The sequence below is a fragment of the Nyctibius grandis genome, chromosome 3, assembly GCF_013368605.1.
Source record: "Nyctibius grandis isolate bNycGra1 chromosome 3, bNycGra1.pri, whole genome shotgun sequence".
Classification (NCBI taxonomy): Eukaryota; Metazoa; Chordata; class Aves; order Nyctibiiformes; family Nyctibiidae; genus Nyctibius; species Nyctibius grandis.
Window position 1 is genome coordinate 101,472,690 of NC_090660.1, and position 27,579 is coordinate 101,500,268.

General features: G+C 42.5%; 1 protein-coding gene across 1 annotated transcript; it reads right to left on the reverse strand.

Annotated features, from left to right (window-relative positions):
- CDH17 (cadherin 17) lies at window positions 1-25,842 on the reverse strand. The gene is made up of 17 exons (XM_068396922.1): window positions 25,798-25,842; window positions 22,944-23,042; window positions 22,156-22,293; window positions 20,503-20,641; window positions 19,607-19,765; window positions 18,734-18,933; window positions 16,858-16,989; window positions 15,845-15,995; window positions 14,898-15,113; window positions 13,544-13,620; window positions 11,607-11,798; window positions 10,119-10,363; window positions 8,045-8,175; window positions 6,645-6,881; window positions 4,587-4,703; window positions 4,373-4,489; window positions 1-110 (listed from the first exon to the last, which is right to left on the reverse strand). Exons 1-17 carry the CDS (start codon window positions 25,840-25,842, stop codon window positions 1-3), a joined length of 2,505 nt encoding a protein of 834 aa, XP_068253023.1.
- Between the last annotated feature and the right edge of the window lie 1,737 nt (window positions 25,843-27,579).

The window sequence follows — 27,579 nt, forward strand, 5'->3', positions numbered from 1 at the left end:
TTAAGCCAGTCTATTGAGTTCAGAATTATCCATCGCATCTTTCTGATGGTTCTTCTTTTCATTTTTCTGTTTGTATCTCATGTGAAGAAAAACACCCCCTATAATGAAACCTGAAAAACAGGGAGCACTCATCAGTAAAGGGAAGAGAAATCTTTCTGAAAAGGTATTTCAGCAAAGGATATGACACCCGCACTGTAATATCCATACTGCTTTACCTCTTGAACAGAAGCAAACGGCTTTGGGGAATGATCATGTAGCGTTGGATCAACAGTGTGTTCAGGGACCCGAGGCACTGGTGAGCAGGATCAGATGCCTCAGGGTTCAGGAGACTACCCCAAAGGAGAACTTCTCCTCCGGCATCTGGCCAGACAGCAAAGTGTCTTTTTTAGCCCCTCTCCCTTTGAGTAATGATTTGTCATGTGTGTCTTGAATTGTAGTCCTTAGATTTTTTTCCCAATGGAATGGCAATTCTGTTACAGCAAAGCTGAGACTACTGACAGCAAAATTGTTCTTTGGGAACTCCTTGGTATCTGTTAGGAATAGCTGATGGACCACAGAGATTTGTGCACCTATGGCTGAGAATGACTGAGATTTTCTTCAGGTCTGGATTAGAAGCATTTATACCCTTTATCATCACTTGTCATACCCAGTCTAAGGTGTCTAGATGTCTTCATATGCATGCATACATATATATTTGTATATATACACACAAAATATCTCAAGAGATCTCCCGTCATTGGTGCCCAGCGACAGGGCAAGGGGCAACGGGCACAAACTGAAACATGGGAAGTTCCATCTGAATATGAGGAAAACCTTCTTTACTTTGAGGGTGACAGAGCACTGGAACAGGCTGCCCAGGGAGGCTGTGGAGTCTCCTTCTCTGGAGATACTCAAAACCCACCTGGACATGACCCTGTGCAACATGCTCTAGGTGAATCTGCTTTGGCAGGGGTTTGGACTAGATGATCTCCAGAGGTCCCTTCCAACCCTAACCATTTGTGATTCTGTGATCACAGGCTGAGGGTTTGGGGTGTATTTTTTGTGTTTTTTTGTATTTTTTTTCCAGTGTCTATGCTCTGTGTTTTCTTTTAAAGAAAGTAAGACTACAGAGGATCCTTGCTTTTGGAACGAAAGGTGCTGAGGTCTGAGAGAATCCTTAGCTCATGTGGGAATTCATTCTGGTGTCAGACAGGCCCCCAGGAGACTGCTGTTTTTATGGTCATATCTTCTGATCTTCAAGGCCAAACTCAGTGTTTGTAATTTCCCCATGTTTCATAAAATCTTTAGATACTTCTCATTTGTTTTTTGTTGCCCATCTCTGATCCTTGTTAAATCCACCTGAGAGTCTATCATCTCGTTTTGCCTTTACAGTGAAAAAAAACTTGCTATTGAAAAAACCTGCACATTCATTTCAGGAATTCTTTTAAAAATCCTTTATAAGCTACAAACACCGTGTTTTTTAGAAGTCATAAAGCAGTAGTAGCAACATTTACTGTGCTGTCTGAAGCTGACCAGCTCTCTTGTAATGCAAACATCTTTAGTCAGTTATCCAACATAATTTTCCCTTAAATGTGGCATTATACTAAGTGAGGGATCAGACTAAGACATTGTGCAGAAATAAGTGATGTGAGAAACTTGAACAGAGATGATAAAGAGGCAGTTTGAGGGGTTTCTCTGTCAATCATATGGTTTGAGTATGGCTTCTTCCCTTTTAAGTTCTTTGAATTATTTTTTTTTTCCTCTTTTATCTTCAAAAGACAAACACATATGCATCACATATGCATCAGTATTTTCTCTTGCTTTTGGGGTTTGTGTATTACAAAAGAAAGTCAACACAGAACTTTGGTTTTGTCTTTTTAGGTACTGAACTTGTTCTTGTGGCCTTGTTCTCTTTTCTTTTAGAATTGAAGTAATGGTAATTTACATAAGTTCGTTGTTTCTTTCCCTTTTATTCTCTAATTTAATCCAACTCCTTTGAATATGAGTTCTGTAACATATTTAATTCCTTTTCTTTGATTTTCTCCATGGGTCTTTCACACTCCTTCCCCTCTCTACAGCTGAGTCACAGTTTCCCAGTCTGGCTCTTGTGACCATCACGTTCAAAAATCACACAGGACTGAGCACGGAATTCTTCTTGCTCTTTGCTTCCTGGGGGACTAGATCCCATCAACAGTCATCCTCACTACTTTTGCACTTACATTGATAAAAAGAGTACTGAAGGAGCTAGAGAATGTTATGGCAGGACCCATCTTGATCATCTACCAAAGGTCTTGGGAGTCTGGGGAGGTCCCTGCTGAGTAGAAGCTAGACAATGCTATTACAGTCTACAAAAAGGGCATGAGGGAAGACCCAGGGAACTACAGACCTATTAGTCTAACCTCAGTGCCTGGAAAAATTATGGATATCATACTGGGTACTACTGAAAGGCATTTAAAGAATAATGCAATCACCAGGCACCATTAACATGGATTCACAAAGGGAAAGTCCTGTTTAACTAATTTGATATCCTTCTGTGATAAGGTCACCTGCCTAGTGGATGAAGGGAAGGCAGTGGATACAGTTTTTCTGGATTTTAGTAAGGCTTTTGATACTGTCCCTCACAGCATCCTTCTGGATAAGTTGTTCAACTGTGGGATGAGCGGGTTCATGGTGAGCTGGGTGAAGAACTGGCTGAAGGACAGAGCTCAAAGAGTTGTAGTGAATGGGGCTACATCTGCCTGGCAATTGATCACCAGTGGTGTTCCTCAGGGCTCATTTCTAGGGCTAGTCCTTTTCAACATATTTATCAATGATCTGGATGCAGGAGTTGAATGCACCATTAGAAAGTTTGCTGATGATACCAAACTGGGAGGTGCTGTTGACTTTTTTGAGGTACAAGAGGCCTTGCGGAGGGATCTAGATAGATTGGAGTGTTGGGCAATGATTAAAGGGATGAAATTTAACCAGTCCAAGTGCTAGATTCTACCCCTAGGACGCAGTACCACCGGGCACAAGTATGAATTGGGAAAGGAGTGGCTGGAGAGCAGCCCTGCAGAAAGGGACCTGGGGGTGCTGGTTGACATTAAGCTCAATATGAGTCAGCAGTGTGACCTGGCAGCCAAGGGGGCAAATTACATCCTGGGGTGCATCAAACATAGTGTAACCAGCCAGTCAAAAGAAGTGATTATCCCCCTGTATTCAGTGTTGGTGTGGCCTCACCTTGAGCACTGTATGCAGTTCTGGGCCCCACAATTTAAGAAAGATATGAAGGTCCTTGAATGCATCCAGAGGAGGGCAACAAAGCTGGTGACAGAGCTGGAAGGCATATCCTACAAGGATCAGGGCTTGTCTAGTTTGGAGAAAAGGAGGCTGAGGAGTGACCTCATTGCTCTCTACAGCTTCCTGAGGAGGGGACGTGGAGAGGAAGGTGCTGAGCTCTTCTCCTTGGTATCTAGTGACAGGATGCGTGGAAATGGTTCAAAGCTGTGCCGGGGGAGGCTCAGACTGGACATCAGAAAGCATTTATCTACTGAGAGGGTGGTCAAACACTGGAACAGGCTTCCTAGAGAGGTGGTCAATGGCCCAAGCATGTCAATGTTTGAGTGGCATTTGGACAATGCTCTTAATAACATGCTTTAACTTTTGGTCAGCCCTAAAGTGGTCAGGGAGTTGGACTAGATGATCATTGTAGATCTCCTCCAACTGAAATGATTCTATTCTATTCTATTCTATTCTCTTCTAATACAAAAAAAAAAAGATTTTGTCTTGTTTTGGAAAAAGTTTTAAGCTACATGTTGAAGTTGCATCAGCTCATGCCTATAAGAACATAATACTGCTTGCTCCGCTTAACAATATAACTGTACTTTGTTCATGTAAATGCCAGTTTCCCACAGCTCAAAGCAATTCTCCATAGCTCAAAGCAATTCTCCATATGAAAAATAGAAATCTAAAAAGCTGAAATAGGTGAATAAAATCATAATTGTAAGCTATAGGTACAGATATTGTAAGTATGACATCCCCGGATGCTTCACTATTTTCACTATAATCTGGAAGCCAAAGACAAGGCTTCAATCCCTTCCCTGACAGGGAAAAGGCAGTAGGTAGCAATGAAGTGACAATATGCTACAAATGCAGCTTTTTCTTCTGTCATAGCTGCTTGCTGTGCCGTTGTATATGCATTCAGAAGCACAGGCCAAAGAAAGCTATCCCTATGACCAAAAACTTACAAGTTTGCATCAATCATGATACACAATCATGAGATCTTCCCTCTTTTGCTCATTCTGCAACATTCATGACATCTTTTCACCAAACAAGTGAATCAATGTCAGAAATGCAGCAGCACCATCATATCTTGGAGACCTGGCTTCATATCAACCAAGAAAAAGTGACATACCAATGACGAGTAGGACCCCAACAAGAATCCCAATTGCCTGGCCGGTGCTTGGCCAGAAGTGGTCACGCTGTACTTCGATAAAACACGAATTTTCACTTGAACACTTGCAGATGTTTACTGCAAAAAGAAATGCCATGAGGTTAATGAGAAGTTTAGTAGTCCAGTTTGATTATTCGAAAATGTAACTGTTGTCTTGAAATGAATATTTCTGTACCTTCAAGATTCACTTTTCCTTCCAAAGGTGGTTTTCCATTGTCATTAATTATTATTGGAACACTATACACCTTCTCTTCAAAGTTGGTATGTTTCGGAGAGAGGTAAGCATGAGTAGCTGTAAGTAGGAATGGAACATTCGTATCAGCACAAGAAAGAAATTTAGCACAACATTCCTAGCACCTGCAAATGCTCTTTTTTAAGGCTGCTTTGCACATGATGGTAGTTTCTTTTTTCCCCCATGTCTTCCCAGGTTTCATTGATTTGCAGACATTAAGTCAAAAGGGACCCTCTGAATGCCTAGTCTGGCTTTCAGCATAATATGGTCAGAGAATTTCATTCCTAATTTCTGCAGCAGGCCAAATCTGATCTTGTGATGCTACACTGATAGCATCACATCTAAACCAAGAATATCACCCCATACTCATAGAAGCCATAACCAGCTTAAATTGTTCCCAAGATAACTTAGAAGGACAGACCATCCTTCTAGCACACTTACACTGTCACATCTAAGACTCTTCAAAACTTGGAAAAGTAAGACTATAACACCCATTTCTATCGATGTCAGTATCTTGTCTCTAGAATAAGTGGAGATTGCAATTAAAAGGCAAGCACGTATTTTATTTTCTCCTAATGCTCTCCCAGCTTTCAACCATTTTCAGCTCCGGGACTTCTGGAGCAAGATGTAATTTCTTGCTTTGACCTTGTAGAAGTTTTCTACATAGACAACACCCTGTGGCAACAAGTTCCACAGTCAACTACCTCCTCCTTCTATCTGCACTGGAAATAACTCCCATAAGCTTCATTTGAGGCTCCCAGGTTTGTGTACTGGTAGAGAGGGCAAATGATGAACCTCTGGCCACCCTGACCATAGCATTCATTATTTTATAGACCTCTATTGTATTTTTTTCCCTACTCTCTTCCAAGCTAAGAAGTAGTAGCTTACTTTGCTTCTTCCATACACTTTCTTATACCAGGCTATTCCATAACTCTGATTATTCTTGTTGCCCTATCTGAACCTATTTCCAGTTCTACTGCATCTTTTTGGCAATGGAGAGAATGGAGTTAAAGATTTGAACAAATCATGGATTTATACACATAATGATGTTCTCTGATTTCTTCTCTGGTCCTCTCCTAGTAATTCCCAATATTTGATCTGCTTTTCTGAACACTGCTGATAATTTGATCTCACATTTTCACAGAATTCCTTACAGGTCTCACTCCTGACTTGTAATGGCCAGCTCAGCACCCATGATTTCATATGTGAATTTGGGAGTCTGGGGCTCATTTGAATCTGGCATTTTATTGTTCAACCAACTCAGTCTTGCAAGGATGTTCTGCAATTCTTCACACTTGGTTCCTGCTCAAATAACTTTGTATAATGAGTAAACTTTGCCTCCTCATTGCACACCTATATTTATTGACCTACACAGGTCTTAGCAAAAACCCTTTTGGAAAACCACACATGAACTCCCTTCAGTGCAAGAGCTGACCATTTACTCCAGCTCCTGAATTTTAAATTATTATTTATCCTTTCAAAACTTGTCCCTTTCACATTGTGGCAACCCAGCTTTCTCTAGTGGGACATTTCATCAAATGTCTTTTAGGAATCCAGACAGGGTCTATTGGCCAAACACTTATCCATGTGCTTACTGATCCCCTTCAAAGAACTACAGTTGGTTTGTGAGGCATGACTTCCCTTTGCACATGAAATGTCAGAAACAGACAGTTTGCAAACTGCTTTATTTCTTTGGCAGAAGTGATTTGTATTCATTTAAGCACACAATACAATTTATTCTTACGTTTCTTCTCTCATAAGTACTAGTGAAATTTTAGCTTGCAACATACTACATGTAATCTCTTGAAAAAAATTATTAATGACTTAGATGTTCAAATAAATACATGCTAAAATGCATGCCATTTCTCAACAATCTACTTTTTTCTACATGGAATACTGGATATGCAGTAGTAGGAATGAAAAGGAATTCAATATTTCTTTATATTTCCCAGAGTACTTAGGGAGTCCCATATCATTACAAGAATAACTTTATTAACTTACCGTTGACTTTTGAGATTTCCCAATTATTTCTTGTATTCATATCATCCGCAAGAGAAAAAGTAAATGTTGAAAAATACCACTGTTCATCAGCATCAGTAGCTTGAATGAGAGCTCTCTCCCCTCCTCTGAGTGGGTGGCAGAAGAAAGGAGGATAATCCATAACTAACTGTGGAGGGTTGTCATTCACATCATGTAAGTGTAGTACGAAGGTTGTTTTGGATTTCTGAACTGCATTATCTGTAGAGTTTAACAGAATGCAAAGTTACATGCACGTCTTGGACTTAGATGCTGGGTTGTTGCATTTGCAGCTATGGTATAGGCACACCATCAGGCAGGCAGTGGGAAGTGGTATTCTGTCTGCAGGTTGCAGAGGCAAGGTCTCAGGAGGTCCTGAGGGACTCGTGGTAGCTGCCACCACTTTTTAAAAAGTGTGGTTTCTTTACCCACAACTCTTACTAACTACAGAACATTAGCAAGTGAAAGGAGTCAGATAGGCCATGGTATCTAGTAAGCGGTCATTTCCAAGGTGACCAGTGCTCTTTGGAGCTCTCTTTTAAGCACAAAACTCCTTAAGTTTACCATCTCTCTACTGTATATAGGAAATACAAGTCAATGTTCTGCCTTGGGGCCAAGACAAGGAGCCCAAGAAGAGCTTTCAGAGTCCTGTTATTTCTCCAGCCTATTCCTGCACGAACACTCCCACTCCATCTCGGTGCTCGAGGAAGCACTCCTTTTTCCTGACATACAGGAACTGCATCTTTACCCATATCCCCCAAAACAGTGGCTAGTATTATTGTTTATCTATGTTTAACAATGTAAATTTAGATTTATACCTCATTCAATCAGATATAATCCAGAGTTTTTAGCCCCCGTTCAACGTAAATCACATAATGAAATCTCCCCAGATGGACTATCTGAAAGATTCTAATGACTGGAACTAGGAGCCCTAATACATTTCAGGCTAACTAGTATATTAGTTTTATTCATAATAAAATGAAATTCTGTACAAGGTTACAAGTTACTCTCCAGGTGTGTTTTCAGGAAACATAATCATGCCTACAAGAAGGACTAAAATCTTTATAGCTATAGAGGAAAAAGGTGGCAGAAAATGTTGATGCTGAAAACACTGAAGAAATTCTAACCTCTATATGCCATGTGGCTCAAGCAAATATAATGGCATATGACAGCTAACTTCAGGAAAGGTATTTTAATCCTCATTACCTACAACATCAAGATTTCTTTTAATAAAGTTAAATTCGTAAGAAATATATACTTCTAAGGATACATCACATATTCCTGTACTTTTCATGGGTTTAGTCATGGGAAGTATGATAATTTCTCATAAAGCAGTAAGGGCAGGGGATTCCTCTGTGTGTATATATAGTTGTTTCATTGATTACTTAGCTCTGATGCAACAACATCAACAGTGTAGATTTCTTGCTGTTCTCGATCCAAAGCAGAAGCAGCGTATATCTGCCCAGTGTTTGAATCAATTCTCAGCCATTTCCTTGTGTCACCTTCTAAGGAGTATCTTTGGAAAGAAATAAGAAAAAGTCACATATACTATTCCAAATCAGGAAAAACTGCTGACAAATCAAATACTTCTTTATTGATTTTAGGCAAGCAGCTTGATTACAATTGTGCTCAAAGAGAGGGCTCTTGGAAGAGTCACAGTACAACAGCCAAACAGGAGAGACAGATAGAGGAAAGGAGGCCAAAATCACTGCAAGTAACGAGTGAGAGCAGAACCGTGGGAATGCCACCGCTCCTTCAGCCTGTGTGCTGCAACTCCACCTTCCTTCTCACTGGGAAACCTGGGGTGTTCCTGAGCTTTTGGTCCAGAAGTGTGTTCTGTCCCAACCCCATGTCCCTCACTCCCCATCACATCTCCCACGTCTTTGTTTTGATGGGGGCACAAGACAAAGGCTGGAGGGCAGAGGGAGCAGTGCAGCCAGGCACCCTTTTTTGGATCAGCAAGGGACCAGGACCCCAAGGTAGACTGCAGTGGTCATCTGCTGCCAGTTTGAAGCAGCCTGTAATTACCATCAGGGCAACCTTGGAACACAGAGTGCTTTAAACATCACCACATAATTGCCTTTATATTATTGTTTTAAAAAAACCCAAAGTCTCTGGGTATTTACTTATACAAATTTAACTATAGACATATGACCCAGTTAAAGCACAGGCATTTGCTTGAGTAGATGTGACCTGACCTTCTCAATAAATACTTTTGTTCTTTCAGTACCCCATGCAGTAAAAACAGCATGCTGACATGCTTGTGCATCTTTCACTTCTTATACTTTTTATTTTATGTCCTTTAACCTATTTTTTTAGCAGAAATGTGGTTTATGTAAATATGAATTCCTGTCATCTGTCTCTGTCATCATCCCCCAGAGCTTCTGGACTATGTGGCTCACTTTCAAACCAGTTTGACAGAAGGCCAAACATGCTAAGTTCCCAAAAGTTAGGGAAAGTAGAAAGCCAGATAAGAAACCTCTGGGAATAAAAATCCACTGGAGGCCTAACAGTCATATCCTGCAATTCCACTAACTACTTGGTGTTTTGCTGAATTTTAGTTAAATTTCAAGGATTGTTTGTTTTGGGTTTATCTGTTCAGCATCCCAGCTGGGAATCGTGGAGCAAGAGCCACAAATAATCTTCTGTCCAACTCTACTGTGTAAGGTACATTTATACCATGCAACACAGCACTGTGCATAGATCCATGAGATGGCAGAGTCTCGAGGTGACTTGACCATACAGCATGGCGTTGGGCCACCGAGTGAACCAGTTTGAGGTTTTGCATTCCACTCACAAGCATAGGAGTTGTCTTGCACAGAGCTTTGCATCTATGCAAGGGGGTTTGGACTATATGACCTTTAAAGGTCCCTTCCAACCCAAACTATTCTATGAGTCTATGACTGAAAGACATCCGCAGTGGAAGCAGGCATATCATCTTTAGCAGTTGGAAAATAAAATGCTTTAATTGTCAATTATAGACTTGAGCTTTACTACAAGTTGTGTGTTTTGGTGGAGAAAAAGCCCTCTGCAGTTTCCTGCGCAACATGAAAAACAGCTACTGTCCTACTAGTTCCTAGGGGTACGCAGTACATGCTTCATTCACCTGTTAAAGGCATTATGGGTATGGAGACCATATTCTCAGACCAGCTCTGCCTTTTTCCTGGGTACATGTGTTGGCCTTCCTCCCTTTTAGTTTCCTGGCTCAAGGGCCCCACTGGCTGATGCTTGTCACAGCACAGAGAGAAAGCCAGTTAGAAAAGCACTGCCCAGCAGCCTGCTGCAGGTGGGTCACCGGCCACCACCCCACCATACCTCCGCCTTCTACTAGGAGATGAGACTTTTGTAAAAAAGTCTTTTCCTGCATGCAAAATATTGGGCATGTTTTTCTTGTACCTCTTTTAGAACATTTTTCTAAATCCTAAATTCAAGAAATAAATCATGGTCACTCTTTTTTACCGTACAGTATCCCCCTCAGGATCATAGGCCTCCACCGTCACGAGCAGGGTATTAACAGGAACGTCTTCAGACACTTCTGCTTTGTAAACCGTCTTGTGGAAAACAGGTGGCTCATCCACATTTGTTACAAAAACTTTAAACAAGGTCAGGGAGCTTGAGTCGTACTGCACACCTGGCACCAACGGTTCAGGGTTCGTGGCGTTGATCACCAGGTTGTACACTGGAACTGCTTCAAAATCAAGAGCCTGGATAAATTAGAAAAAAAGGGTGCTTTAAGCAATGGTCCTGCTGCTGTGGGGAGCTCCCATGGGAAACCACAAAGTCTGTCTCTTCTCAAGGAGGAGATTGCATCCCAGACACAGACGAAATAAGGGAGAACTGTCAGGAGCAAAGTGACACTGGGAACCATCAATTTAAATGAAACCATATGCCCATTTGGAGGCCTCCTCAGCAACTGTATTTCCTAATAATGTTGCCACCTGCCTGACTAAGTTTAATAACTATATCCTGTTTACAGCAATAATATTTATAGCTCTGTATGAGAAGGCCTCGGGTGACCTCTGGGTGACAAAAGTCATGTGAGGGTTGTTACACCACAGAGTTTCTCACAATTGCCTCCTTGTGAAAAAATGATGCTAAGGTTGAGCCTGAGGATGATCCACCAAACTCTCCATCTGCCTGCCCTTGGCCTGGCCAGTGGCAGGTGAACCGGATGCACACAACATGTCACGCCTTGGAAAATGAATGATAGGTTTTCTGGACCAATAGGTCAAGAGCCTTCGAGAAGGTTCATTTCAAAGGGAGAGCACTTTTGCTATTGAAATTCATGGATGCAGCAGAAAGTGTTCCTTATATTCCTGTCTCCAGCATTCAACATATGGGATGTATCACCCACCACAGCACGTGCTGTCCTTGGCTTTGTTGCAGTTAACGTTTGCCTCAGCAGGAACAAACTGCCTCTCCATCCTGACATTGAGACATGTTTGTCTTACTTGTACCTCCCATTGAAAAGCCACCAACAGCCTGGAGCACCAGCAGGGAGGAGGATCTGCCCCGTGTCATACCACCACCATGACCACAGCCCGTGGAAGCATTTAGTTGGCTTTCTCTTTTCCTGAAACACTGCTGCAAAATCACTCAAAAAATGCTATTTTTTTTTCTTTATGGTGCATAAAGACCAACTTCATCGGCCAGAGCCTGCTCTGCTGGAGAAGGGGCCAGCAGCAGAGCCAGCAGAAGGAGCTGCTGGTGGCGGGGTTGGGTAGGGGACAGCAAAGTCAGGAGGATAGGTGTGCCTGAGCACTGCATAGGCACAGCTCCTGAGTCCAAAAGTGCGGTCTCCTGCAGCCTGCACCATACTTAGGGTGTCCACTCCCCACCACCAGTCAATCCCCCCTCTCTGCAAGTCATCACCAGGACAGTTACTGTTTATGACAGATATATATGTGTATATATATATAAAGGAGAAGAATAAACCCATCTATTCACCTTGTTAATCTTGACGAACCCTCGGTTTGTTTCAGAATCTGTCTCTATTATGAATGTGTTGTTTGGATCCCCTTCCTTCACTTGGTAAATGATGTAGGAACTCCCCGTGGCAGGCTCGTCTCCATCGGTAGCTTGAATTTCTAATATCACTGTTCCCACTGGGAGACTTTCTGCAACAGTCACATTGTGATACTGAGGAGAAAGAGATCATTGAAACATGACACACCATCTGCAGATAAAAACTTTAGGGCTACAAGAAGCTTGCGACCCACAAGAACAGATGTATTTTAACCCACAGCAGCCATGTGAGGGAGGGAAGCAGTGGGTGCACTTCACAGCAGAGATGTAACCAGGTTAGGGAGGTGTACACAAGCATTAGTGAAATGCATTGCAGCAGTACAGGTGAGCTACCTCGTTGCCCAGGGGAACCCAGAGCTGCAAGATGGGCACTAGAGGCTCTGTAAAGTTTCTATATCCCCCTTTTTAGTCATACATTTATCAAAGATAATGGGATCTCTGTCAGTGGGTAAGCTACTAGTATAGCAACAGTCCCTTTACCCCCTCTGTTAAAGCCACTCCACGTTCATGCAATGCTCACAGCAGTAGGGACAATACAGCTCCTCTGTACCCAGTGAGCACCCTAGCCACTGACTGTTAAATATTTAATTCCTCCATGCACCATAGGCTGTTGCCACATTAGCAGCCCAGCTCCATTTATTCTGTTTGATGTGTGCCCTGACCCAGCAGTCTCATCTTGAGACTAGGTCCTGGACTGAGACCTTGAGGTGAGAAAGTCAACAGCCTGCCATGTAGGCACCAAGTCTAAATGTGTCTAAGCTCCTGTTATCATCAACAGAGAGCTGGGCAATGCAGTCAGCAAAGCTCAAAAACCAACACAGCTTCCCCAAGAGGACACCTACACCTGATGGGCCAGACAGCTCTCCTGAGACCACCACCTACATTGCCTACAAGTACGGTGGGAGCTTAGACACCTAAATGTAGACACTCTGGCCACTGCAGTGTCTGCAGGGTAGCTCAGGCCAGCAGGCAGAAGTCATGAAAGGTCAGCAGGTCTCTCTGCCAGATGCCAGCACCTCCACCAGAGGAAAAGGCAAGAACCTGACATGCGTTCCAGAACCAAGGGCCAATAGGTATGCATTTGGGCATGGATCACTGGACCACTGTTTCTGGTTAAAGCAAATACAGCCTTTGATTTCCATTAACCTTTTGGCTTTTCTGGATACATTAATACTGTGTTTGGAAGGGAACTTGAGAGATGTTAGCTTTTTTCCAGTTAGCTACTTTAATTAATTTTAAAGCCTTTTCTTGCCCCTTTCCCTCCAGGACTTACATTTCTGGAATAAACTGCTTTAATAGAATAATTTCATTCTGTACACATAGTTTTATAGAATCATAGAATCATAGAATGGTTTGGGTTGGAAGGGACCCTAAAGATCATCTAGTTGCAACCCCCCTGCCACAGGCAGTGACACCTTTCCTCAAGACCAGGTTGCTCAAAGCCTCATCCAACCTGGCCTTAAACACAGCCAGGGAGGGGGCAGCCACAACTTCTCTGGGCAACCTGTTCCAGTGTCTCACCACCCTCACAGGAAAGAATTTCTTCCTAATATCTAATCTAAATCTACCTTCTTTCAGTTTAAAACCATTCCCCCTCGTCCTGTCACTACTTGCCCTTGTAACTGAGCAAATTACCTTATATTTCAGAATTAACTATGAGTCAGTCCCAGTATTCACTGTTCAGATGGAGCTTATATGCAGGCTTTGCAGCAATACCTTGCCTTTATTTTCACTAGTGGATTGCTCTGCTACATGTTCTGTAAATGGTTAGTTTCCCGACATTCTATAGACATTGAACGTATGCTCAAACATTTGCCAGAAGTTATTGGGACATCAAAAACAGTGTTAAAAATACTCACATCTGATTTTTCAAAGATGGGGATCTGATCATTGATGTCGATGACATGTATTTGCACATCACAGATTGTCTGGAATACTGCATGGAAAGAGAACAAACGACGTCACGGCAACCCTTCTGCTGAAAATAACTTTTCCCTGGAAGGATTCACTGTGAGCAAAAGTGAGCGCTGCCAAATTGCCCAATCCAAGCAAAGTCCTGCCATTGTGCGAAGCACTTGATTTCCAATATCTCTTAGTCAGTGACAGCCTCACTCTCTATCTTACTATCTACCTTCGCAATAGCTTCAGCATTGTCCCATCCTGTTTCATTTAATTTCCCTCACTTTTTTTAACCATATCCCTTTACTAGGACAATGATAGCTATGAATTGTGTTAGCTTTCTCAACATCACTTTTTCATGTCAAAAAGTAAACCGCAGATTATTATGCCGCCTTGTCCTCATGGTGGGCCATCAAGCAGCACTCTCATTTTTATTACAGCCAGACTTAAACTTCAGATCTATGTAAATCTAAGCACTACCTTAGAGCAGGGGTACCCATAGCAACAGGGATTTGTGATTTTAAAAGCATACTCTGTCTGGTCATGCGCTATTCATATGTAGCTGGATTTTAGTGTTTTATGGATGTGCTTCATGAGCTGAAAGTTAAGGAATATTCTAAACAAAACTGTTTGGATGGAATTCAAATAAGCATCCAAAACAAATCACCAGCTTCTTCCTCTGCAAGGTTTTCATATAATCTGCCTAAGTGATGCTATTTAATTTACAGATATGTCACAGTGTTTTCTTTACATACCAGTTCCTCCACCCACAAGTTTTGCCTGACTATAAGGATTCCAGCACAAAGCTTTAAGCTTTAGCATGGAGTTTGATTTCCTTTCCATGCAGTGAACCACAAAGGACTCCTGAGAACTTACATAATGGGCAAGATTCTTTCTGTAGATTAATTTCAGCTCCTAATCTTTTAAAATACATTATCTGGACTCTCTGAGCAGCTGTGTTTAATTTCTTGATTTTTTTTCAGTGAGTCCTTTGAAAGATTTTGAGGGAAAACATGATATCTTCATTTTTTTCCCCTGTGGAAGGAAATCTGTTACTGGCATACTTGTTAACAAGTTTCCCAGTTTATCCACGCTCTGCCCTAGAGCTGGTTTCCTTCCGTACTTGCATTATGAATCATGATTAACCTCCCTGCATCTCGAGAACAAGGCAGTACTGTGCCAGAGCAAGCCAGCTCTCAGTGCTTCTGCCTGTCCAGTGAATCCTCCAGGTCTCTTCTCACCCTTGGACACAGAGCATGGGGGATGCCAGTGTGAATAAAATTATTCTGATGTATAACCGCAGGCATTACATACCTGCATCTGTCACCAGCACCTTCAAGGAATAGTTGGATGCAATGCGCTTGTTTAACGAACGGCTAGTTAACTGCAAAATCCCAGTGTCTTGCTGAATAAAGAACAGATTACTTGCAGGGACAGCAGGAACCTGACTTTCGATTTTGAACTGCAGACGAGAGTTAAGGGTATCCTTCTCATCCCTGTCCGTAGCAAACAGCGTGCCAATATTACTTCCTGCGGCAGAGGAGAGACCAGAGTCAGTCAGATAATGCAGTGGTCCTATTCCTCCACAGAGGTACACACTGACAACAGCGATACCAATGCAAAGAGCAGAGGGGCAATAAAAATACAGCTATGTGGAAAACATTGCAATGGACACAATCATTTGACTTCTGGGAGTTTTTCCTTTAGCATCCCAACTAGCTGTTCTGGGCTTGGGGCAGTCCAAAAGGACTGGGCTACGTGTTTTGATCAGAAGAAGTGACTGTAACAACAGACACTTCAGCTTGAAACCAAAAAACTGACATGAAGACTTAGGGACACATTTCAGTAACGGTCTGCTGAAGTCAAACACATTATGCTGGAGGAGCATCTGGATGAGGGAAAACGGGCTCATGCGACTGTTAAGCAGTATTTCTTTTATTAGTAATAAAAGGGGTGTTTTTGGTTTTGTATTCTAAGCAGTTGTCCAAAACTGTGGTTGTGGGAAAATGCAATTTTATATTTTAAATGGAACAGCATTTTTTAAGTAGGGGTCTTGGGTCCGTCCTTCTCAGGTTATTGAAATCCTTTCCACATGAATTATTGAAGCAAAAACGACAGAGCTATTTGCACAGGAAAACATTTCTCTAGGAGAGCTATATTTTACTCTTTGGGATCAGAATTTCTAGCTTTAGTTGCACCCAGCTGGAAACAATAACAAGACTGGAATGATGTGGATAAATGAGTAGAAGCTTTTTTCTTACCTCCACCTTCATTTTCTTGAACTTCAATTACAGTGAGGGCCTGCTGGCACACGGGGGGATTGTCATTAATGTCTTCCACAATAACATGAATCTGCAGAGGCTTGTCCACCAGTTCTCCCGTGTTATCTTTTGTGACCACAAAGAAAGTATACTGCAATAAAATATTGAGATTAGATGTGTTGAATGTCCACTGTGACAATATTTTGCATTTAAATGTATAACTATGGGAGTGTTCCATGGAAATGAAATACCCTCTCACATGTTTGTTCAGCATTTTTGCTCTCTTTAATTCAGAACTTTTCCATCACCCCTTAGTGCCTGAGGTCTGGGTTTTCAAAAGAATTTAGAAGTCCTGAACATTGCACTGTGAACATGCTCTCGCAAAAATTCAAGAAAAGCAGGAATATCTCATTTTTGTCACTTTGCAAATTCATCTGTCACACAGACCCAGAGGATTCCTCCAGCATATCTGATCTCTGGCCTATTCTGTGCCTGAATTTCCTCCAAGAACAAAAGGGGACAGAGGGTTTTCTGTCTGAAAGACCCCCAGATGGGGAACTTCAGAGTAACTTTATAGTTGCAACTGCAAGTTAAACTATGTTTCTGCTGTGGAAAGTTCCCTGAGGCCCCTGGGATCTGGAGTAGACCGGAAACATCCAAATCTCCTGCCCTCCACAAATGTCACTGCCTACCTCTTGCTCATGCACCTACGATCCTGCCATGGTTGGTCTGCGTTGTACATTATACTTATGCTGTGGGCAGTGATGGCTACTGCCTGACCCATGGAGAAATGCTGTAGGGTACCAAACTGAAGGTTGTTTACAGTGTAGTAGATGAATGTACTTTCATATCTATCTAGTGATTCCCAAACAGAAATGACAAGAAACAAAGCTTTTATTTCTTTTTCCACCCCTCTGTCCTTTCTAGTGAGCTTTCTCGTATTTACTCCCACACCAATAATCAGCTTCCTGGTATGGTCTCTCCCATTGGTGAGGTTTTATGTGTTTACTTACAGTATCCTTTTCTTCCCTGTCCAATGGTTCGGTCACATAAATAACCCCGTTATGATCGATGGAAAATGGGAGCCTGGACAGCTTTTCTTTTTCAAAAAGGTCATAAATTACATCTGGCTCATTTGAGTGCACCTAAAACCACAAAAATAAGTCAGGATAGGAAGTCAGAAGTGTAGACTGAGATTTAACAGGGATTGTTTCTGGATCACAAACAGAAAAGATTGCATTCCTGTTAGCTTCATAAACCAGAAAATTAACAGTTTGGCAGGCTCTTGGGACGAGCTGCAGAAAACCAGACTGATAATCCACCTCTGCTCTCTGAACTGTTGTAGTGAAGCCATTTTACAGCAGGTTCTCCAGCTGTCCAGATAAGCTACAACACTTATGTTTTTATGGAAGGGTTTTGGGATGTGGAGCTAAACGGTGATACATGAGAAGAAAGCATTGTATGTATTTTAATGTCTTGACACTAATTTACTCCATCTCCTTACACTGTCTGTTCCTGCCTGTTGTTTTGGTTTATCTAATTCAGAGATATGGAACAACAAAACAAATATCCAGTACCTATCTGCACATATGTGTGTGCATGCTCTTTACATGCATCAAAGTCTGTGATGAAGGATCTTTAGTGGGGTGCTTCAGGTTTAAAATGAAATACAGTAAACCTGCTGCCAAATTAATGAAGGAGTCAGTATTACTGTTTATGTTTTATATTATACAGCAGCAACTGCATTTCATTTTCCCCTAGGCAGAATCAACATGTCATTGGCTGCCACGTGAAATTTATGTACAAGTGACCCTACAATAGGAGCACTGTTGCATGTTGTTTTTCTTCCACCTGTTTTCACTCTGGACTTCCTCAGGCTGTCACTGAGGCCAGTGGGAATAGCACAGAGTCAGTTACTCTTGCAAACAGGATCCGAGGAATCCTGCCATGTCCAAGGGATGACGGCATTAGGGGTGTCAGTGCCAAGGCATTTTTTAAAGTCAAACATTTCTGAAAGGCTGCTGGCCTGTTAGTTAATATTTACTGTTGTTAATATCGCTATCAGTCTGCAGTTATTGGCAAAATATTTTGCATTTGCACTGTGAAAAGAGGAATACTGTGGGAATGCAGGATGCTGAAGGAGGGCACTTCAGTCCTTCCTAGGTACTTTTGATACAGTAGGTGTGCTGCATCACACAAAATTGGTCAGAGCAGATGTCACTGAGTGTGGGGGTACTGCCCAGAGCAGGGTGGCTGTGGAGCTGGTCCCCTGCCAGGCTCTTCTGTGGATGGAAGAAGCTAACATCAAAATAACCTTCAACAGGTTTGCTCTTGGTTTGCCCAAAGCCTGGAGGGCCCGTGGTGTTAGAAAAAGGCTGGAAGTGTCAAAAAAAACACAACAGGAGAGAAGAGCAGCACTGCTGCAGAGGCAGTCAACTGCCACATGTCTGTCTGGGAGCTCCCTTGGGGTGTCTCAAGAGCTTTATCTTCCATATTGTGCCAAATAGCCTTGTAAAGCACCCTTTTTCTTCCAGTCATTATGCTGTAACAAAATTCTCCAAATGTTTCCTCTATCCATGGGATTTTCTCACACACAGGCAGTGCTAACAGCGTCTCCAAACCGAAGGGCAAAGTCCAGTCACTCTAATGTTTGTATTGACTGTATCTCAGTCACCTTCAAACCATTAACTTTCATACTAACTATAAGTTAATGAGACCTGCACTAAAGATAATTTCCAAAGGATACCATATAAAAAATAACTGGGAGGTACCAAAGTCCTTCTGAAGAGCCTGGTGTTGAATGCAGTGGGGACGCATTCACAGTTAGCTGGGAGAAAATGACTTTGAGGCATAAAGGAGAGGTGCAGGGAGAGTGGCCAAGGGCCCTACCTGGCTGATGTTGACAGGGTGGACCTGGGTTGAGTTTTCTTGGATGTGGATGGTGGGGGGAGCTTTCCACAGGCTCTCCTTCACAGTGATGATCACATCAGCACTGCTGGTGAAAGCATTCATTGTCATCCCTGCCATGTCTTTCACAGTGACGACAAGTGTGAAGGTGTCCTGCTTTTGAGGATCTAGGTAATAAGAGCCTAGAGACAGAGAAAAGAGCCAAGTGAAATGAAGCAGAGGCTGTGGAGGTGGTTCATCTGCCCATTGCCTCCTACATGCACCATGCTGCTTCATCTGCTCCAGGCTCACTCCTTAGACGAGCCTCTGTGCCAAATCTCAGCAAGCCAGTTCCTCTGGCTTCTCTGAACAATGCAGCACAGCATCACGTGGACATAATGATATGAGACATTTGTGCTGTCATGTCATGTTGTGCAGGTGCATCACTGAACAGCCCTCACTCCAGTTAGGCACTTGTTCAGCCCAGCAGAAGAGAGAGGGTTTTTAAAACATTGCAGTTTAGTTGGGATCACGTGGCTGGCTGAGTTTTCTCTGCATTTTTCATGTTACTGCTTTTGGTTTTCTAGATTTCAAGGAAGAGAAATAATCCCAAGATAGGACTCAGCATAGTCCTGAGGGCCAAAGGATCTACCTCTCCTCTCAATGTACTTTTAGATCCAAATCTCCATTTCCACTAACTTCCCTTGAATTTGGTGGGACACAAGCAAAGTTCCCCAAAAGCAGGGCCTCAGAGGAGTATGTCGCACTGATTACGTTTATTCAGAATTTAACATCAGACCTGTATTGCTGTTTTGTTCCTAGGTACACCCAAGAACACATGCTTGCTTTTTGACAAACAAGAATCGTTTTACATACCCATCTTACTTGGTGAGATTGCTCCAGTTACATTATCGATCTGGAAAAGCATTTCTGTATAAGGGTTGGGAAAATGATGGAGAATGCTGTATGTCAGCTGTGCATGGGGAGTTGTAGGATCATCTCGGTCAGTGGCGTGGACGTGCATGAAGGGCTTGCCTGCTCAGATTAGAGAAAAAACAGTGGTAAGAGGATACTGAATACTCAATACGTAGGCCATTCGAGCAGAGCTCTCAAGCCAGGAAGGCAGCTTATGGGGAGATGCCGTTGTTTCGTAATGCATCTCTCATGGTAAGCCACACTTGTGTGTTGACGTGTGTGGAGGTTGCATTGCTTCCATACCATCCCACAGGTCCCCCCTCCACCAGCTCTTCTTAGTAGGATCACAATAGGTGTGAAGACTAGTTGATGAAGAAGGTGACAGAGCTAAACTAAAGGAACAATCATACAGTGAAAAAAATATTTTTGCCTTTTGATCACCAATGAAACATTCAAAATCTTTTTGACTTGGATGCAGTTGAAGAATACAGTAAAACATTGCAGAATGGTTTTCTGCCTTTAAACTCCTTCTAGCATAGGGACTTTTTTCAGTGCAATGGAGAGGGCAGCAATATTTGCCTCTGAAGTGATACTTGCAAAGCAACAAGTACTATGAAATATTTCTGATTACACTCATCCCTTTACACCACATAGTGGTCACCTCTTTGGCCATTAATTATATTATACGTGCTTGTATCCTTACTTTGTACAATCCTGTGGGAAGGAAAACTGATCTTTTTTCAGCTTCATCTTGTTGAAGTATAGCACCTACTTTATCTTCCTGTTTAACTAATCTACTTAGCTTCCTATTAACTATAATATTTAATTATTATCATAATCATCATTATGATGGTTACCTGGACGAGAGTTCTGTCTCACTACTCCAGTGTACTTGATCTGGTCAAATTCTGGTGGGTTGTCATTGATATCCTCCACATATATTGTAACAGCGTATGGACCCTTCACTACGTTTCCCCTTTCATCCAGACTTTCCACCTTGATTTGGAAAAAAGAAGGAACAGCAAAGAAATATTTTAATGTAGATAAATTAAAAGACATAAATGAACATCAGGATGTCAAATGCCAAGTCATTCTTACTGTGACGCAAATCTAGTGAGAGCCGTCACTGGGTGGTTCCATCTACAAGGACAAATTTAGCACAGTAGCTCACTGACAATAATTCACCACAATATATAATGCCAACAAAATAAAACAACCTACTCCTGCTTCTGATGACACTTTTCAGAGTGCAATTTGTCACTTGCAGTCTCAGCAGACTACTTGTATTCTTGCACAGATTAGATTTCATGCTTTACTTAAATAGAAATAGATACCTCCTAAAGAACAAGGAGAAAACCCAACAAGATATAGTGGACTCAAGTGTGCTATTGTAAATATCAACCAGAAAAACAGGATGATCTAAGGGCTTACAAAGAAAACTTAATTCTTAGTTCTGATTACATTTTTTTCGAAACAATTTGACTTCTTATTTTTCAGCCTTCTTTGACTTTAAAGCACCAAGTATATATTATGTCTGTCAGACTTTATTTTGTTTGCATGTAATAGGTCAAATATGATTATTTATGCCTAAATAAGTATAATTTTTCAGTTCTGTCATCACTTCATCTTGTCTGTAAAGAATTCCCATGCTTAGGGTTAATAACCTATGGTGCTAGAAAATTGTCCTCTCTAATTCCATTCCAAGGGTGCTTTAGAGCTGAGAACATGAAATCATTAAACTTGAAGTGCTAGACTTTATAAAGATAGTTAAGGCTATGTACTTTGTCTGTTCAGATATTGATCCTCTCATGATCATCTCCTCCTCAGTTGCTGGTGCCTCAGAAAAAGACAATACCATTTTTGACAGAGAGTAAGAGCATAAGGCTCTACTGAGACCAACAGATCGCCTGCTCACTGTCCCACTCCCAACAGGGTTTACGATGAGATCCTTATGAAAAGAGTATAATAGCAGGACAAGCACACACTGCTCTTTCCTCTAATAGCCTCTGACACCTGCCAAACAGCTTTCTGCTGATATCTAACAGAGGTTAGATCAGTGCCTCTGTGTCTAAATGTCATTAACTCACACCATTTGCTACTAAATATATTATAATATATTACAATAGTCTATTTTCCCATTCCAGCCATGGAATTCACCCTGTCAGTCTTCAGGGATAACAAGAGAATCGCATTCATGCAGCCAGATTTCACTTCCAGTCAAATGTCTTCCTCATATTAGGAGAACCAAAGGATTTGTGCTGGCATCAGGGTAATTTTTGTTTCTCAACATAAACTTCCTGTGCTAAGGAGCATTTTCCTGTGCAAAGTCTTTCAGAGCTATAAAACCATGCATCTTTCAGCAAAGCTCAATATTAAAAATGAAAAAGCTGTCTGCAAACATAGACAAAAGAAAGAATTTGAAATTTCAACAGTTTTCCATTAATTTCAGGTTTACCAAAAAAGAGTGAATATGAATAACCTTCCCTTCCTATTTTTCATTGAGTTTTTACCTGCAGCCTGTGCATTGTTTTGGTCTCCCAGTCCAGAGACCCATTGAGATATAGGATGCCTGTCCTTGGCGCAATGTCAATTATTCCATCTTTTTCACCAGTTGCTCTGAAACTCACAGCAGGTGGCTCGGACGTGAACTAGAATGGGCAAAAATCAAAGGGAAAATAATCCTTTTTTCAGCATTTTCACCATAATCTAAATAATTTCATGCTTTTGTGTCTTTTAAAATCTATTGCCAACAGTGTGCTTGGCTGGGGGAATGATATTCCAAGAGTCTGCTCAAACAAATCTGCCCTTTTCTGATCCTCAACAGAGGAGTTTTCACATTATTTCCTGAATGCTGCAGGAAATCCCAACTGTGGCTTCTTTCCAAAGCAAACGTCTGCTTAGGACAGGGCTTTGTCTGAGCACGAGAATGGAAAAGTGACACACATCCTCCATTTGGCTGGGAGCTGGATCTGTCCTTCTGTGGTTATGGCTTTGGAAGAAAACCTCAGGGATGAAGGAAAATAATGACACAAGTTACATGGAAACCCATTCTCTAGGAATGCTGATTTCATTAATTCCTGTCTTTGGATATGTTAAAATGTGTTTGAGACAAGGGGTTGTCTCCTGCTTTTTGCATGTAGACTCTTGAATTCCCAGATAGAGGAATTCAAAGTTAATTTCAGATCTTCTCAGGGGACTGTTCTTCCCACCAGCACAGATGACAACACTGCCCATGAGGTCAGTGTGTGCAAGCTATGGGGTTTTTGACCGGAGTGGCTACCAAGAGACACTCGATTACCTGGTAAATGAAGCGCACTCCCCCTCCTTCTGGAATAGAGAAATCCATGTCCTTCAGAGGCCCAGTTACATGCAGGTCCCCCAAATTCTGGCACATAGCCTGTGAGAAAGAGAGAAAAGGATGGAGGAAAGCAGCTGAGGGATGTCTGCTGTCACCACGCATGCACAGTAGCTCCCCATCACTGAGCCTCTTGCAAGTTGTTTTGCTGTAGTGTAATGAAGTAGACTCTTGCTGTTTTGCACTGAACATCTTGAGGTTCTTTAATGCACATCCATTTTTAAAAGCAGTGTTATTTACTAATTAGTTTGAAAACAAACATTTGGACCCTGCCCTTTTCTAACCACTCCATAATTAAATGAGATTTTATCTACCTTCGAGAGTAAACAGAAGCACCAAAGAGCTGAGGATATACTGAGAGCAAGAGGAAATTCATAAAAGTATTTCTGGATCACCCATGTGTCCCCAGCAGGACCAGCCACTTCCTATCCAGGAGCCACACAGTCCTGTGGCCACAAGTGTGACAGGAGACCGGATGACACACCTGGGGATGGGAAGGAATTGGGGCTGCACCCCTTGTGAGTTCCTCAGTAAATTCAAACCTTTTCTGTAAGGGAAAAAGGTGGACATCCCCAGGTCCCCTACCCCACCATCCTCAGTGCCCTGGTGATTTGGGCAAGCCACTTGGGCCTGTGCCTTCACATCAGTGGCATATGAGTGCAAACCACAGCCAGAGCAAACACATCCTGCTGATCTTTAGTGTCTACCTCATGGCAAAAATGCCAAGCAAATCTGTCTCAGCCTCTGTTTTCTTCCTAATGGCTGATAATGCCTTCACATGATGTTTTTTCTGGCAAAGTTTTTATGAGTTTTATAAGAGTTTTATAAACACCCCCTTCCTAGTGCCCAAAGACCTCCAGACAAACTCCTGCCCTAATGTTTCAGGGATGTTCTTGCTTTCAAACAAAAAAAGCAAAGCAAAAATCAGCCTCCAAAGCAGCCCTTGCACAGAAGACAACTCAGCCTATGCTTCAGATAAACCACCTGCTTCTCCAAAGGCAAGACCAAACTCCCCTGAATGTCTACTCTTCTCTCCCTGTCACCAAGATCTTGCCAATGTTGAGAAGCTGCCTGACAGAATTAGGGCTCCGTCATTTGGCTGCACAGGTAAAACTCCCTTTCTTCTGGTATAAAAATTACTTTATTCTGCTTTATAGATTCGGAGTGCCATTACCACCCTGTCCATCACTCCATGGAGTCGGGCTCTGGGAGTGCGTGCTCTCTGCTGCATGACTTTTCCCCTGGATTTGGTCCTATTGCTTCTGGGACAGCTATTTGGCCTCTCACAGAAAAGCACAGCTTACATATTACCAAGGGAAAACTTAATTCTGGCTATGACAAAAACACAGCTAAGTTCAGTGCAATTTACCCTAAAGCGCTGCTCTGTGTGTGTGTGTCACAAGTAGTGTTTCAATAACACCAGATTCTGCTTAATGACAGCCAGGGATGCTGCCTTCCTCGCCTACAAGGGTTTGTGACTCTTTTTGCAAACAGGAAAACTAGAATATTGTGAGAATTGGGGAAGGAGGGGGAGGGATGCTAGCAAACACTAGTGACAGTAGAAAAATATCAAAAAAAGCCATGTAACAGGTATGCATACCAGGAAAGAGTACTTTACACCTACCCTTTACTATTTTTGCTAAATGCTGACTGCTGGCCTCTGCCAGGGACAAGATAGCAGGACTCTGGATCTGACCTGCTACAGCTGTTCCCATGTCGCACCGGTGGGCACAACCTGGCTCCTGGAGGTTTTTCCCAGGGCCATTTAGTGGAGGGGTTTTGCTTGGTCATTTCCTTGCCGTGGAGGAACAAAGGCTGATGCTATAAAACCCAACAGGTTCAAAGTGCAGTCTATGAAGCAAGTAAGAGATATCTCTTCCTGTCGATTAAAATTACTTTATGTGGACCATAAATATTTCAAAACGCATGAATCACTACTCAGAGGGAAACAGGGCTTTCTCCTTGGCCCCAATCTGGCTGGCATCCCTTTTGAAGGTGGCTGTAATGGCTGCGGAGTGGCTTCACGGGAGTTGGCACTGACGTGGCAGAAACTCTTGAAATGAGAAGGAAAAGGAGATACTCGCTACTGCACATCATCCCCACACCCAGGGTCTCCATATGCTGAGGAATTTTATTTGTAGACTTGAATTTGACTCATTTTTTACCTTTTCTGTTTATTTCAATTGTAAAGTAGAAGCCACCCCTGTAGCATTTATAGACATTAGTCAATCATCTATTGAATTTAATAGATGAGGTCAATAAATAGCATAATTAATACATTTCAGTTCCAGAAAATGCTCTGAAAAGGGATTCACATAGATGGAATAATGAGGATAAATAATTAATATGCATGGTTTAAGCTATGTGCCATTATATGTCTTAGAATACATTTAATATGTCAGCACATATATGGATTATAATACACATGAACACGATACAGATGTCTTCTCTGTTTCACAATTTGTTGCAGTATTTTTAAATCTTTTCTAGCATGAAATTCACTTACTGGAAAAAGTAATACCTAGGGAGGAACTACAAGAGGCAAAATAGGTAAATTGGTTTCTTCTAGGTTTTTTAAAGTTTTTTTCCTAATGATGGACACGTCTTCTTAACTTTTGGCCATGGGGTCGCACACGTGTCGGGGCTGCACTCCCAAGCCCCGAGTTACAGCCGCTCTGCCAGCACATGCTGCCAGCCTGACCTGCAGACTGGGACATCCTGCGGGTTAGAGCTCAGAGGCTCGCAGGCAACCTTTGCCATTTGCTCCCAGATAAACAAAGGAAAAGCTGTAACTCACCAAGTGAATGACAAGCAGAAATTGAAGTCCACACAGCTTAAACATACTGGAATATGCTTTTCTTCAGCTCCTGTAAAGAAGAGGTGATAGTCACTTTAACCCCATAGAGTTGGCCCAATCTATTTGCTAATAAAGGCTACAGCTAAGCTTTCCCAAAGCTGTAGGGAGAGAGCAGCCGAAGGGTGAGCTCTGAAGGACCAGGTGCAGCTCTGCCCATGGGAGGTGAGACCATTGGCATCACCAGGCTGGCTGGTCATGCCCATCAGGTCTCTCCCCAGTAGCGCAGGAGGTGCCACATGCTGTAAGAGCCTCAAACAACTGTCAGAGGATGAAACTAGCACAAAACTGCAAGCCTTACGACCTTGCTGTTGCAATGATCCTATGTCACGCAAGCTCCATTTTCATTTCTGTTTACTGAAGGCAACAACACGTTCACAGGAAACACTATAACCACAAGAAGATGAAGGTCTTGCAGGGACCATCCTGAGGCTTCTGTCTTCCAGTTACAAAAAACAACTGTTTTCGGTGCAGCTTGCAGAGGCAGAGGAAGACAGAGGTGTCTGCACCCTTAAACCAACATGGTTACTGGAAACGAAATTTCCCAGTCCAAGGAGCACTGCCTGCTGTAAATTTCAAAAAAATGCTGAGCACACACTGCAGTGATTCATGTTACATCTTCCTGGAAACTAGGTGGGTTCTTAAATCTTGCTTTCTCACTACTTCTAGATTTTAACAAAAAAGGACGAGGCTGGTGAAGCTGGCGTACAGTGCTGCCATCTTCAGTGGTGCTCCATGTTACTTAGCTCACACCTACAGGTGTCCTTCAGCCATCACAGCTCTGTCTCATGGAGGCACCAAGGAGAAGACAGCAGTGTGGAGGCAGAGCTCCCTCCGGATGCCTTCCTGCTTGTGCTTCCCATCATATCTTTTTTTTACCCTTCCTTTTCTTTCCTCAACTGTTGATCAAAAAGGGGACCTGTAAATAAAGAAACTGCTGCCCACACTGCTATTGTCTCCAGCGCTCATTTTAGGACATGCCACAAGATCTTGCAAATCCCATTCTGAGCAGGGTCTTTCTGTTTGTGCAACTAAGCCCTTTGAAATTACGGGGCTCTTTCCTTGGGCTAGCTATGTGGGTACTGGAAGAAAATAAAATTACACTCCTTCAAACCAGAGGTAATCAGGATAATAATTAAATTTGTCAGGAAACAAGGGCTGAAGGTGAACCCCCTGTAGCTGTCTGCAGTCAGAGGAACTAGGGCCTGGCACAGGCAAGACAGAGGGGTAGAGAAGACACTTTGAACCTCCTGAGAAGACACTGAACCAAGACAGTTGTTGATATTTCAGTTAGATAGTCAACGGAAATTCGTTCGGTTCCTTTGTCTGTCCGACAGCCTCTCTGCTCCCCTCCTCCTGGTCTCTTCCGAATACATTGGCCAGTTTCAGCCACACTTAATAGCAGGGTGGGAACTTCAAAAACCTAATTCCTTATTAATCTGGGGTGGCAGGTGGGACAGAGGACCTGTGGTGTTCCTGTGGAGGAACACCAGGGAGTGAAAATTCCTGGGGGGAGGCCAGCAAGAGGTGAGGAAAAAGGGTATGGGGTGGTCTGGGGATACCATGGTCTGGATTCAGAGAAAAGAGAGGGAGCAAGACCTACTATGATGAGGAGAAAATTTAAGGAAGGGACACATCCAGCCTTAGTGTAGGGGACAGAAAACACTGGAAAACACTCTCATTCATGTGGCCATCCCACCGCGCTGTGTCTCGGCCAGGTGTCTG

What these genes read in the sequence shown, in the direction of transcription:
- CDH17 (XM_068396922.1), bottom strand. Translation starts at nt 25,842, where the DNA reads ATGTTTAAGCTGTGTGGACTTCAATTTCTGCTTGTCATTCACTTG. An exon ending in ACCCTGTCAACATCAGCCAG is followed by an intron (nt 16,990 to 18,733) that starts GTAGGGCCCTTG and finishes TTGTGGTTTTAG; the next exon opens with GTGCACTCAAATGAGCCAGA. An exon ending in TCAAGAAAATGAAGGTGGAG is followed by an intron (nt 15,114 to 15,844) that starts GTAAGAAAAAAG and finishes CCTCTGCCGCAG; the next exon opens with GAAGTAATATTGGCACGCTG.